The sequence below is a fragment of the Pteronotus mesoamericanus genome, unplaced genomic scaffold (assembly GCF_021234165.1).
Source record: "Pteronotus mesoamericanus isolate MK-2021 breed Mesoamerican mustached bat unplaced genomic scaffold, CSHL_Meso_final contig_121, whole genome shotgun sequence".
NCBI classification, from domain to species: Eukaryota; Metazoa; Chordata; class Mammalia; order Chiroptera; family Mormoopidae; genus Pteronotus; species Pteronotus mesoamericanus.
In genome coordinates, this window is record NW_026555046.1 from 3,573,068 (window position 1) to 3,585,528 (window position 12,461).

General features: G+C 38.9%; 1 protein-coding gene across 1 annotated transcript; it reads right to left on the bottom strand.

The window, feature by feature from the left end:
* Window positions 1–5,915: 5,915 nt before the first annotated feature.
* LOC129080715 (cytochrome c oxidase assembly factor 5) lies at window positions 5,916–12,424 on the bottom strand. The gene is made up of 3 exons (XM_054586216.1): window positions 12,237–12,424; window positions 8,220–8,303; window positions 5,916–6,441 (listed from the first exon to the last, which is right to left on the bottom strand). The coding sequence occupies exons 1-3, from the start codon at window positions 12,333–12,335 to the stop codon at window positions 6,400–6,402; spliced, it is 225 nt and encodes a 74-aa protein (XP_054442191.1). The 5' UTR covers window positions 12,336–12,424; the 3' UTR covers window positions 5,916–6,399.
* Between the last annotated feature and the right edge of the window lie 37 nt (window positions 12,425–12,461).

Below are 12,461 nucleotides of genomic sequence, written 5' to 3' on the forward strand. Positions count from 1 at the left end.
GTGGTGGTCTTTTTTTTTTTAAGGATTGTTTTTAAATATACACGTTGCCACATTTTAAAATCTATTTGTTAGTTGTCTTTTGGTTTCATTTATGGTAGGGGTATGCAGTCAAATATACATCTTTTTCTTTTTGATGCTTGTTTTGAAAACAGGTCCTGGCTTCACCACTGAAGGTGACAGTCGGAGCACCCATCTTTGTCCATGAAATAGGCATGGCTCTGTGCCACCCCTCTCCATTCTGTGCTAGATTTGGCAAATGGGTAATAACTTTGTTTTATTCTCATTAGAGCTATTATCACCCAAGCTACGGCACAGAATCCGAGTGTCAGATCAGAATAGTCACACTTCAAATTCCCCCTTGGGCCCCATTTGTGCCTCAGCAATATCTTTGCTATGATTCCTTCCTGCACTAGGCTCCTGGTGGGCCTTTTTTGGCAGGTCTGCATTCAAATACACACCTTATGGTGCTATCGCTCTCGTAACAGACAGAAAGGAAAAAAAAATTAAAAAGCTGAGACAGGTTAGAGAAGATAAGACACTTGCTTATGTTCCCGCAGTACGGAGGAATGTATCTTCACTAGATAGATGGATGTAGAAACACAGGGCACTTCATCAGTTCCTCCTCCTTGCACTTGCCCTCCTTTGGCTTCTGTGGCTTCACTCTCCTGGTGCTCCTGCCTCTCACCATCCCTCCTCACTCTGATTTGCTTGTCGTTCTCCACGCACCACTACCGTTGTGGTGGTCTCCAGATCTCTGTCCATAACTTTCTTCTCACTTTGGTGATTTTCCTGAAGTTTTACCTATTCTTATGGGATAAATGACCACTTTTTTGCCAATGACTCCCCAATTTCTAGGTCAACTGAGACTCTCTAGGTCCATCTACACATCCAACCGCGTCCTAGTCATTCTACTTGAGTGTCCTCAACACAGCATGTCAACACCAAACTCCTCCCTCCCTCCAAGCAGGCTGAGTCTTCCTGACAAATGACGCCACCTTCCACCCTGGTGTTCCGTTAAAATTATTCCTGTTTCAGCACTAGACCATGATACTTTTCTCTGGTCTAGTGCTATAATCTGTTATAGCAGTACCCCTGCCCCAAATCAAAGGTTTCATATTCCATGGTTCAGTTACCCACAATCAACACATCACCGCAAGAAGGGTGAGTATAGTACAATAAGATTTTGAGAGAGACCACAGGCACATAACTTTTATTATAGTATATTGTAATAATTATCCCATTTTTGTTATTGTTAATCTCTTAGTTTGCCTACTTTATAAATGAAACTTTATCATAGGTATGTATGTATAGGGAAAAAACATAGTATATATAGAGTTCAGTACTATGCACACTTTTAGGCAACCAATGGGGGTCTTGAAACATTATCCCCCATAGATAAGGGGGACTACTGTATTCTAACATATCACAAGTAGCCAAATGCAACAAGCTCAAGGGAAAAGGAAAACTTAAGAGGAGAGTGTGGCAAATACCAGAAGAGTGGTCTTCTCAGGGGCAAGCAGAAAGGCCTCTGAGAAAAGTCAGGCATTATAAAGGGTCATCATTCAATGTTCTGTTGACCTGGATGGGAGTAAAGTGAAGATTTATAGTTATTAGTTAACATTATACAAACATCCTATGTATTTTACTGTATGTCTACTATATTTCACAATAAAATTCTAAAAAGTTAATCCACCATCCAAATGACCTGAAAAGAAAATTAAGAAAACCATTTAATCTTCAGTTGCATAAAAAAAAGAATAAGATACTTAGGAATAAACTTAGCCAAGGAGGCAAGAGTCCTGTACACTGAAAAGTTACAAAATGTTGCTTAAAGAAATTAAAGAAAAAGATCTACAGATGGAAAGACTTCTTGTGTAAAGAGATTGAAAGACTTCATACTATTAAGATGCCAATACCCTCAGGTGATATACAGATTCAATCCATCCTAAAGTTCATATAGAATCTCAAAGGACTCTCTGAACAGCACAAAGAATCTCAAAAAATAACAAAGTTGGAGATCTCACACTTCTTGATTTCAAAACTTATTACAAAGCTACTGTAATCAAAACAGTGTGACAATGGCATAAAGACAGATATGTAGACCAATGAAAGTGAACAGATAACCCAGAAATAAACCCTGGCATACGTATAGGCAAATGATCCTCAACAAGGGTGCTAAGACCACTCAAAGAGGAAAGGACAGTCTTTTTACCAAAGATGTTGTGAAAACTGGATATCCATATGCAAAAGGATGAAATCAGACTTATCTTATGCAAACACAAAATCAACTGAAACTAGATAAAAGGCCTAAACATAATAACTAGTACAACTCCTAGAATAAAATGGAAGGGAAGACCTTTGTTAGACTGGGCAATGATTTCTTGGATATGTCACCAAATCCACAGGCAACCAACCAAATCCACAGGCAACCAAAGTAAAAACTGACATCGAAATTTAAAACTGCATCAAAGAATATGAGCAACAGAGTGAAAAGAAATGGGAGAAAATATTTGCAAATCATATATCTGGTAAAAGGTTAATATCTAAAATATACAAAGAACTCCTAGAATTCAACAACAAAAGAGCACACAGTCCTACCTAAAAATTGGCAAAGAACTTGAGACATTTCTCCAAAGAAGATTTACAAATGCCCAACAAAAACGTGAAATAATGAAATGATGCTCACCATCAGCAGATGGTGGCTGCCGGGGCTGGAGGGACAGGGTGATGAAGGGTTCTTTAATGGGTATAAGTTTCAGTTTTGTAAGATGAGAAAGATTCCAGAGATTGGTTACATAACAACCAATTTCTTGGTTGTTAAACTATATATTTAAAAGTGGTAAAAATGATAAATTTTACATTATGTGTATTTTACCACTAATTATACAGTTACTAATACAAGTATCAGAAATTATTTTTTTAAATGGAGTATAGAGCTACTCATAAACTGAAAATATAAAACTCTTATATGAAAACATAGGAATAAATGTCCATAAGCTTGGGTTAGGCAGTGGTCTTCTTACATAACCAAAAAGAAAAACAGATAAATTTAATTCATCAACGTTAAAATTTGCTTTAAAAGACAGCATCAGGAAAGTGAAGACAAATCACAAATTGGGAGAAAACATTTACCAATGATTTGTCTTTAAGGAACCTATAACCACAGCTTATGAAGAACTCTTACAACTTAACAATAAAAAGATAAATTACTCAATTGAAAAATGGATAAAGGACTTGAATAGACAGTTTTCCAAAGATATGAAAGCGCCCAATAAGCACCTGAAAACATGCTCAACAACATTAACCATTATGGAAATGCCAATCAAAATCCCAATCAGATACCACTTCAAACCTAGAAGAATGTCTGTAATCAAATAGATGAAAAATAACAACTGTTGGTGATGATGTGGACAAACTGAAATCCTCAAACATTGCTGGTGTAGCCACGGTGGAAAAGTTGGGCAGTTCATCAAAACGAGTTACATCACCAGTAATAAATACCACTCTTAGGTATACAGTAAATCCTCACTTAATGTCATTGATAGATTCTGGACTTTAAGTGAAACAACATATAATGAAACCAATTTTTACCATAGGCTAATCGATACAAACAAGAGTTAAGCTTTTACAGCATCACATCAATGTTATAACAAAACAACACTGAACAAATAGACATGCTAGGACCAGCTGTATACCCTATTATAACATTAGTCATAACGGCCCCAAACAATTGATGGATAAATAAAATGTGGTCTATCTATACTATGGAATATTATTCTGTTGTAAAAAGGATGAAGTACAGACAGATGCTACATATGGATGAGCCTTGAAATCATTGTAAGTGAAAGAAGCCAGTCACAAAAGGCCACGTATAATCCCACATAGGCAAATCTAGAGACACAGAAAGTATATTAATGGATGCTGGATGCTAGGGGAAAAGAGGGGAATGGGAATAACTTCTCATGGGTATGGGGTTTCTCTTTGGGGATATGAAAATATTCTGGAATTAATGGTAATGTTGCACAACTCTGTAACTAAAAATTCAAAATACAAAACAACTGAATTGCATATACTTTAAGGGTAAATTTTATAGCATGTGAATTTCTCCAAATGAAGCTCTCAAGGAAGCTGTTACTAAAAGTAAGGTAGGGTTCTATAACATTTTAGCAACATTCCTTATCAAAGTTATTTTTAATAAAACTTGTAGCACTTAAATTGTTACACAAGTATTATTGAAAAAAATCCATCATTTTCCCTTTCTCAGTGAAAAGCAGTACACACAATAGACCTCTGGGATTTGGCAACAAGGACTAGTGCCAAATAGGGACTTCAGGGACTATAGCCTCGTCAACAGGCAAGAGGGCCTCAGGGCTGGAGCTGAGCAAGGAGGTCTTGGGAAAATAGGCGACTGAGGAGACAAAACCTGTCCCCCTGGCAGGGGTGCAGCCCCTGCCTCCCTCACATCACCCTGCCTGGCCCCAGAGGATGGCTAGTTAATCAATGGTGGGTAAGACCCCTTGATGGCAGGGACAACCTAAGACAGGCAGTTGCATGGGGGCCATCAGGGAAGGGCTTGGGGGACATAGAGAAGGGGCAAAAAGACCCTCACCCCTTGGCTTTGATATGGCCGGAGTCCTCATTCTATCTGAAAGAAGTCTCCTCATCTCTTGGTGGCTCTGCCCCTCATGCCTGGCTCAGGCTTGAAACAATCCTAAAGGCAGGCACAGCGCTAAACTTGATAGGACGGTTGTGAGGGGTTGGGAGGGGCAGTGGAGGGGAGAAATTAGGCCTGGAAAAGAAATGCATTAAATCCTATTGAAACTTACTTGCTAAGAATGCCCTGGATTTAATGAGTATTGATGTTTGCAGTGAGCATAGAATGTGATCAATTTCCCAGGTTTGGGGCCAAATGGGCATCACCCTGTCTACCAGACCCTGACCTGAGGCAAATCTCTGTGTTCCTCCAATTGTTATCTATGATCTCTGTTTTCTGTAAACATGGCCTTTTCACATTGACTGATGACCTTTGCATAGATGCTGTATACCACTGCCTGTGGTTCTCAATAAAAGCCACTTCAAGAGAAAGGCTAAGGGCATTCTTCACTAGAGGGAATCACCACCCCTTTTTCCTGGCAGACCAAGTGTCTGGAATGACTTCCTCCATCCACAGCAACCCAGGGGGAATCTGTGGGGACGGGGCACCCCCCTCAGTGTGGAATTCTCACAACTTTAGGACATTTAAAAAAGAAACAAACCACAGAATACCTTGACTGCTTTAACTTTGATAACCTGTGGATGTTACGAAGGAGCTGTGGTTCTTCATTCTTCAAAACTGAAATAAAGTTGAAAACTTGGATTCATATTCAGCTCTGTAGTGTATTAAGCAACCATAATAAAATGACTGATTCTAAACTTTTTCATGCATTTCATGTTTTTTACTCTTGCTTTCCTTAGTGAACACATCTATTTTTTTCAGTTGGTGCTGAATCCTTTCTTTTTGAGGCAAGGCCCATCACTCATCCAGTGTGATTCTCATGGGAATTATAAGACCCAGGTCTGGCTGAGAGCCTGGCCCTACTCCTTATTCCACAGGGACCAGTGTATTCAAGGGCAGGTGATCCAGGGAAGACAATAGTTCTTTTGTAGAATTTGACATGTGGCCCCTGGAAAAGGAGGTTCTCTCCCCTTTTTGGATCATGGATCCTAAGGACGTGGCTTTTGGCTAACACCGGTCTCTTTCCCATTATGAGAGAAGGGCAGCCTGAAAGTGAGGCCAGGAAGCAAAAACAGTCACATCAAGAGACGGAGACAAAGGGCTCTGGCAACAGAATCTGGGGCTCTGCTTCCAGCTATGCCTAACATAGGATATTAAGATTTTGAGGCTGTCGGTTCAGAGAATCAGTGCAAATGAAGCATTTCTTCTCTCAGAAATCAAACACAGTTTATTTTAGAACTAAATAGGACAGACTGAATAAAAGAAAAGCTTTATTCTAAACTTTCCAGATAGATGTTTTCTTCCCAGGCTCCATGTTACTGATTTTAACAGTCCCATCAGTGGCTGTCATAGTATTCACAGAGGATGTATAAAGTGTATCATTTGGTTGAGTAGTCAAGTTTGAAAATAACAATCTTTGTGGTTTAGAACAATTCTTAAAACATGTTTATTATGTTCCCCACTCATAACTGGTCAATTAAATTTTTCTTCTAAAAATAACTTAGAGCAAGAGAATAATCTACTTCATACATATTCATAACCAGAACTCATCCATTCTCTCCAGGGTTCCATGGTCTAATCAAACAGGTGTGAGATAAAAGTGTATTTCCTATTTTGGTTTTCTGTGTTTTAATGACCAGAGGAAATCCTTTGTTGTTTTCATCTTGGTTTCAATATAATACTTATCAATATCCTTTTCTTCCTCTGAATCTTGATCTGGCATCCAACTGAAAATAAATGTACAATTAAATCAAATTTTGTACAACATAATTAATTAAATACAACTTTGGTAAAGGACATCAGTACAGGAGAGAAATAAACCAGTTTTGTTTCCAACACAATCAAAAAGGCAACTGTCACTGCTGTCACTATGGAGCATTTCCACCCTCTTTCCCCAAGCGGGTTTTCCTTGCCTCTTTCTTCTGAGCTCCAAGGGCCCTTCTCACTTTGTAACTCATTTCCTGAGCCCAATTCCTGAGTCCATTTCCTCAGTCCATTTCCTCTACAGCTCTACAGCTCACTTCTACCTCTGTGACTTTCTAAATAAAGTTTCTTTGATAGTTTGAGTCTTGGCTCTGAATTCTTTCTTAGCCAGAACCCAAGCACCAAGATGCTGAACTGGAGTCCAGTGTGCCTCCATGGGTCTAACACCTGGTGCTGTTTCACCGCCAACAATACAATGAACTCATTTTAAATGTACAATTCAAGAGACTTTTTGCATATTCACCATCATCACAATCACCCCCCCGTTCCTTCCTCCTAGTCCCTCTTCCCCCTGTCACCAACACTAGCAACCATTAACCTACTTTCCGCTTGTATAGGTTTGTCTATTTTGGACATTTAATATAAACACATACATGCAAAAAAAGGACTGAAAAATAAGTGAGCTATATTAATCTTAAAATGTTAGAAAAAGAAAAAATTACACCTAGATAGTAGAAATAGAAAACAAATAGAATTTTCTTAAAAGGCAATTTTCAGAACTATCAAAAAACCCTGCAGAGAACCCAAAATACTAAAGATGTAGTTAAAAACAAAATTTGCTTTTAAGGTCTCAATGAGGACTTTCTTCTCAAGTAGAATCCAAATTACATTTAATCTTTTTCTCTGAACTACACTCAAGATATGTTCTAGCAAACAACCTCTAGTAAGTCTTGTTTGGATTAATATTCAAATGTATCTGAAATATTTAAATAGCAACTGAAAGAAGAAAGAGCCCTGAAAAATGGTAACAAGTAACCATTTGGGGATTAAAAAATCTTTAAATTATCTATTCATAGAATGAGGTGATTACCTTCACAGTACAGCCTCTTAAGGGGAAGGGGAAGGGTGGAGGGTACAGGTCAGTGTATAAGGTAAATTTGCATAGTAATCAGTATTACTCCCTAGAAATTCTACAGGAATTATTTTAGAAATAAACCCTATTAATGAGTCCAACACAGCAAATGTGGGACAGACAGCCATTTTTTCATCTGATCACTACATGAAGCTAAGAGCCACATTTTCAAAAAATTAATAATCTTTAAACACGGGAATCATAAGCAGGACGATGAGCTATTTAGTACTATGAGAAAACAGGTAATTCAAACTTCCCATCAAACCTTCGTTCTGAGTTATACACTCGTTGTTTGAAGTATTAAGTAAAATGACCAGCACAATTTAAATTATGTTTCAGGTTTTTGCCAAGCATGTGTAACTGAAGTTGAATTAGTTAGGTGTGACGTTAGTCCTTTCTTGGAGAATTAATAGTGAATCACTATTTTATATTATACTTGTCAAGACTTCATTATCTTATCTGAAAAAATTCAGGAGATCAGCAGCTATGGTTAGTGTAGTAGCAGAATAACATAACAGTCCACTATGGGTTTTCATGAATGCTACCTCACATTAACTCACTGGAGTTCTGAATAATGTCACTGCAACCTATTTATAATAATTAAGTCACTTACATATTTAATTCCACAAAGATAACTTTCAGTGTAAGCTTTAAAAAATCTTTTCTTACCATTGATCTTTTACATTCAAAAAATGAATATTTCAAAGCTTTGCAGTTTCCTTCCTTGAGACATTGCCGCGGAGATTTTCCTTCCTGTGACAAATAAAACAATATAAATACCTGGAAATTTTTTAACAAATGACAAAATAAATAACCTTCTGAAAATAGTTCTTTTTTAAAAATGCCAAAGAAAACAGTAAATTATGTAAGAAACAGTTCATAATTCATTTTGATTATTGGTGCTTTAGGAGAAAAGGACAGAATGAAAAAAATTGTGTAAACTAATTCTGGGCACTTTAAGGGGCCCTTGAGTACTTTTTTTTTTTTTTTTTTAAAGATTTTATTTATTTATTTTTAAAGGAGAAGAGAGGGAGAGAAACATCTATGTGTGGTTGCATTTCTTGCACCCCCTGCTAGGGACCTGGCCTGCAACCCAGGCATGTGCCCTATACTGGGAATCGAACCGGCGACCCTTTGGTTTGCAGGCCATCGCTCAATCCACTGAGCCACACTGGTTAGGGCTTGAGTTCTTGAAAACAGTGGTTTCCACAGGGTATTTTTCTGTAAAATGTATATATAAAAATCTAAAAATTGGTGTCTCCAGCTGCTTATGGGTAGGAAAGGGAAAGAGTAAAAGTGAAAGTTGTAATGGTTTCTTCAGTGTTCTTAAAATGTTTACACTGGAGAACTAAAGACAGAAGAAAGTCGTGTGTATAACAGAGAGAGAATACATGTGTATGAGAGATCAGGCATTGTGGTGAATGGGAGGGCTTGTTCTGGAATCAAGAGGCTTTAAAGTCTCCACTTATATTTTTTTAATGCAAGTATTTCACCTCCAACACATCTCTGCATTTTCCCACCTCCTGACCCCACAGTCAAGCTCTCTATTCTGAGAAGCTCAACTGAGTAAGAACTGCAAAAGGAAAAGGAGATATGAGTAGAATTGACAAGTCTTGTGAGAGAAGATCTGCCTGAACCTGATGTAAAATTAACTCATCTTTAAGCAGTGAAAACTCAAAAGGAGGTTACGAAGGAAACTGGATCAAACCATCATTCCCTTCTGGCCATCAAGGCAGGATGCTGCTATAAGAATGTTCACAGGAGATATGCTTACTTCTGACTCTTAATAAATAACCCCTTTTTTTCTTTAAAGCTATAACTTAAGAATCCCACTTGACAAAGTAACAACTGCAAAATTTTTAGGTCAGAGCTAAAATTCAATAGTATTTTCCTTTTAAGATAACATGCAGTAAAAAATCCTACTGCTACCTCTGCATTATCTTAAAATATTTTAAACAAATGTATAAATTTAACTTAACACAAAGGCACTTAAATATATGGACACAGATGCATCTGCAGAAGGTATATTTCACAGTTCAAAAAGGCAAAGTTAAAATTTAATTGCTACAAAATTTCTCTTTTGAATACTTAAAAAAAAAATCCTCACCTGAGAATATGTTTTTTACTGAGAGAGAGAGACAGCCAGCCAGCCAGCCAGCCAGACATCAACTGATTGGTTGCCTCCCATATGCACCCTGACCAGGTACTGAACCAGCAATCTAGGTATGTGCCCTAACGAGAATCGAACCAGCAACTCCTTGGTGTACAGAACGATGTTCCAACCACTGAGCAACCTGGTCAGGGCACAATTTCTTTTTGAATGCCCTACCCTACTAATGTGTCTAGTAACTAAACCCTCACAAGGACTAATTTACTAAGAAATAAATAAGCAAATAAATCAGAATAGTCCTAGGTCAATTTAGTGGGAAGATAAAAAATGACTATGTACCGGATATTCCTGCCTACCCAGGGCTTTTCATACCAGGTAGGAAAGAAGGTGTACACAAGCAAAAACTAACTGGCAGTGTGAGCACATCACAAGGCAGGGGGAGTGCCTGCTACAGGGTTAACGGGCAACTGTTAAAGGGGTTCAGTTTCCCAGGAATATAAATATATAAAACACCTGGAAAAAGCAGACTGAACTTGAATTTTTTGAATTACATGGGGTTTAATGACATCAAACTATGATTTGCAATTCATGAGGAAAATAAAAACATTATTTGACTATTAAAGAAATATTAATAAAAGTAAAACTTTCACTGCTTATAAACATCAACCTTATGCAGTACTTGACAATATAAATGAAGATTATTATATCTTCCTACTCAAGGTGAGTTCCAATGTAAAATGACTCAAGCAATTTTGATGATAAAAAAGGCTGTTTAGTGTTACTTTAGAAGCTCAAATAGCCAGAAGTAGGTGCCCTAAAATCAGAACATTTTTAGTGTTAGTACTAAACACTTTAGGTAGATGTTAATGGAAGAAAGATGGAGTACTACTTAAATAGAATCATCTGGTGTATTCATGCACTGGGAAAAATTAACCCAAATTTTATCTATTCTGCATCTTCAGAGGCTTCCCCGCAAGCAGATGTTGACACCCCTATCTCACCCCTGCAACCACTCCCCAAAACCACCAGAGAAGACAGGATATTGTCTTCTCTGTTTTTGCCTCTGTACTGCCCTTTTATATTCCAGTTGAAGTCACCTTTCAGGATGAATTTCCCACAAACTGTAAACGCGCTTCCCTTTAAAGGAATGTTTATAAACATTAGGCTCTCCTAGGTGGCCAAGGTCAGCATCAATAAGGCCACAAAGCAATGGGGGAAAGAAAAATCTCTGCCATGTGTCCTGGTCATTATCTCTTTCTACCACTTTGTAACTTTCCAGATACACAGTTTCCACACAGGAGAGAATGTGTCCCATTCATCTGTCTGTTCCCTGACTTAGAGCTTGGCACTGAAATGTTTGCTAAATAAACGATTCAATCATTGTAACAAGCCACTGAAGTTTCTTTTCTCAGTCTTACTCCATGTACTTTATTCCCTTGATTGCTCATCTCCATGGCCTTCTTGACACTGAATGTCAGGATAAAATCCAAACTCCTCACTCTTGACATACAAGAGCTTTCACAGCCGGCAGCCTTCCTCTCACCACTCATGTCATTTTCCCCGTCCTTCAGGCCCAACAAGCACTAGCTTCCTCCGGCCTTCTCACACCTTTGTAACTATGCACAGGCTGTTCCTCCAGATTCTCCCCAGACCCGACTCCTTTAATTAGAAACTACTACTCCACCTTTAAGACTAAGATAAAATGTCACCTCCTCTGTGAGAAATTTCCAAATTCTCTAGTAAAATGAGGCGTTCTCCACTGGGCTCCAAAGGCATTTTGCTCCTAAATTTACTCATTAAGTAAATGCTTACTAAATGTTTAAACGGCCCTTGTCACAGGAATTTAGCCCCTTACAGGTCTATTCTTCCCGTCAGACCACGCTTGTGTAGGTAGTGACTGTAATGGATTCCTGCGTGTCTCCAGTGCTTGGTATCATGCCTGCCACTTAACAGGTATTTATTAGGAGCTGGCTGAATAGTTGTACCAAAGAATCAGCAGTCTGGAAATCGCACTGGACAGGAGAGTGTATAGACAGGACACCTCAGTTTTCTCACTTGTAGGTGGAAACCGATCTACATAACCTCTTAAATTAACTCAAAAGTTTTATAGACACTGGGAGGCAAGTCTGCCTGACTGCTAAAAATCAGTGAACCAAAAGTAAATCATGAATCAGTAGAAAGACTGACACAGGCTTATGGCTATATCCATTTTGGGATAGTTTCCTTTGAAACATCAACTTTCTTAAATTGTATATCCAACTGCACACAACTGATTACTCTCTGTAATTGGAAAAAGCACCCAGAACCCAGCTCAGTGGCAGCATACAATGTTTCTTCAACTGAAATGGTTTGTCACGAAAATCCAACGGGTGGGTAGCTTTATCTCCACTTTAAAACCGAAGTGAACTGAGGCTCCGACAGTGGATATATCCAAGTTTATTAAGCAGGAGCTGTCATCTCCACCTAGAACCAATAACTGAGTCACGTGGTCTTACCGCCACCGCAGGGGGCCTGGGACGCCCCCCCCCCCGCCCCCGCCTCCCCATTCCAGCTTTGGCTGCCACCGCCTGAGCTACCTGGAGCACACAGTCGGACTGCAACAGACATGCGCCCAGGTCCTCCCTCACGCCGGCGCACGCGCCGCCCTTCGGCTTGTCTTCGTAATACCGAGGCATATCTTCTCCTCCCACCGGCCACAGCTCGCAGTGCTTCAATTCTCAACGGCGACACCCGCTGCGGACAGAACCGGAAAGCGGCAGCAACAACTTCCGGCGAGCTCACCCGAGCTACGAGTAGGAGAG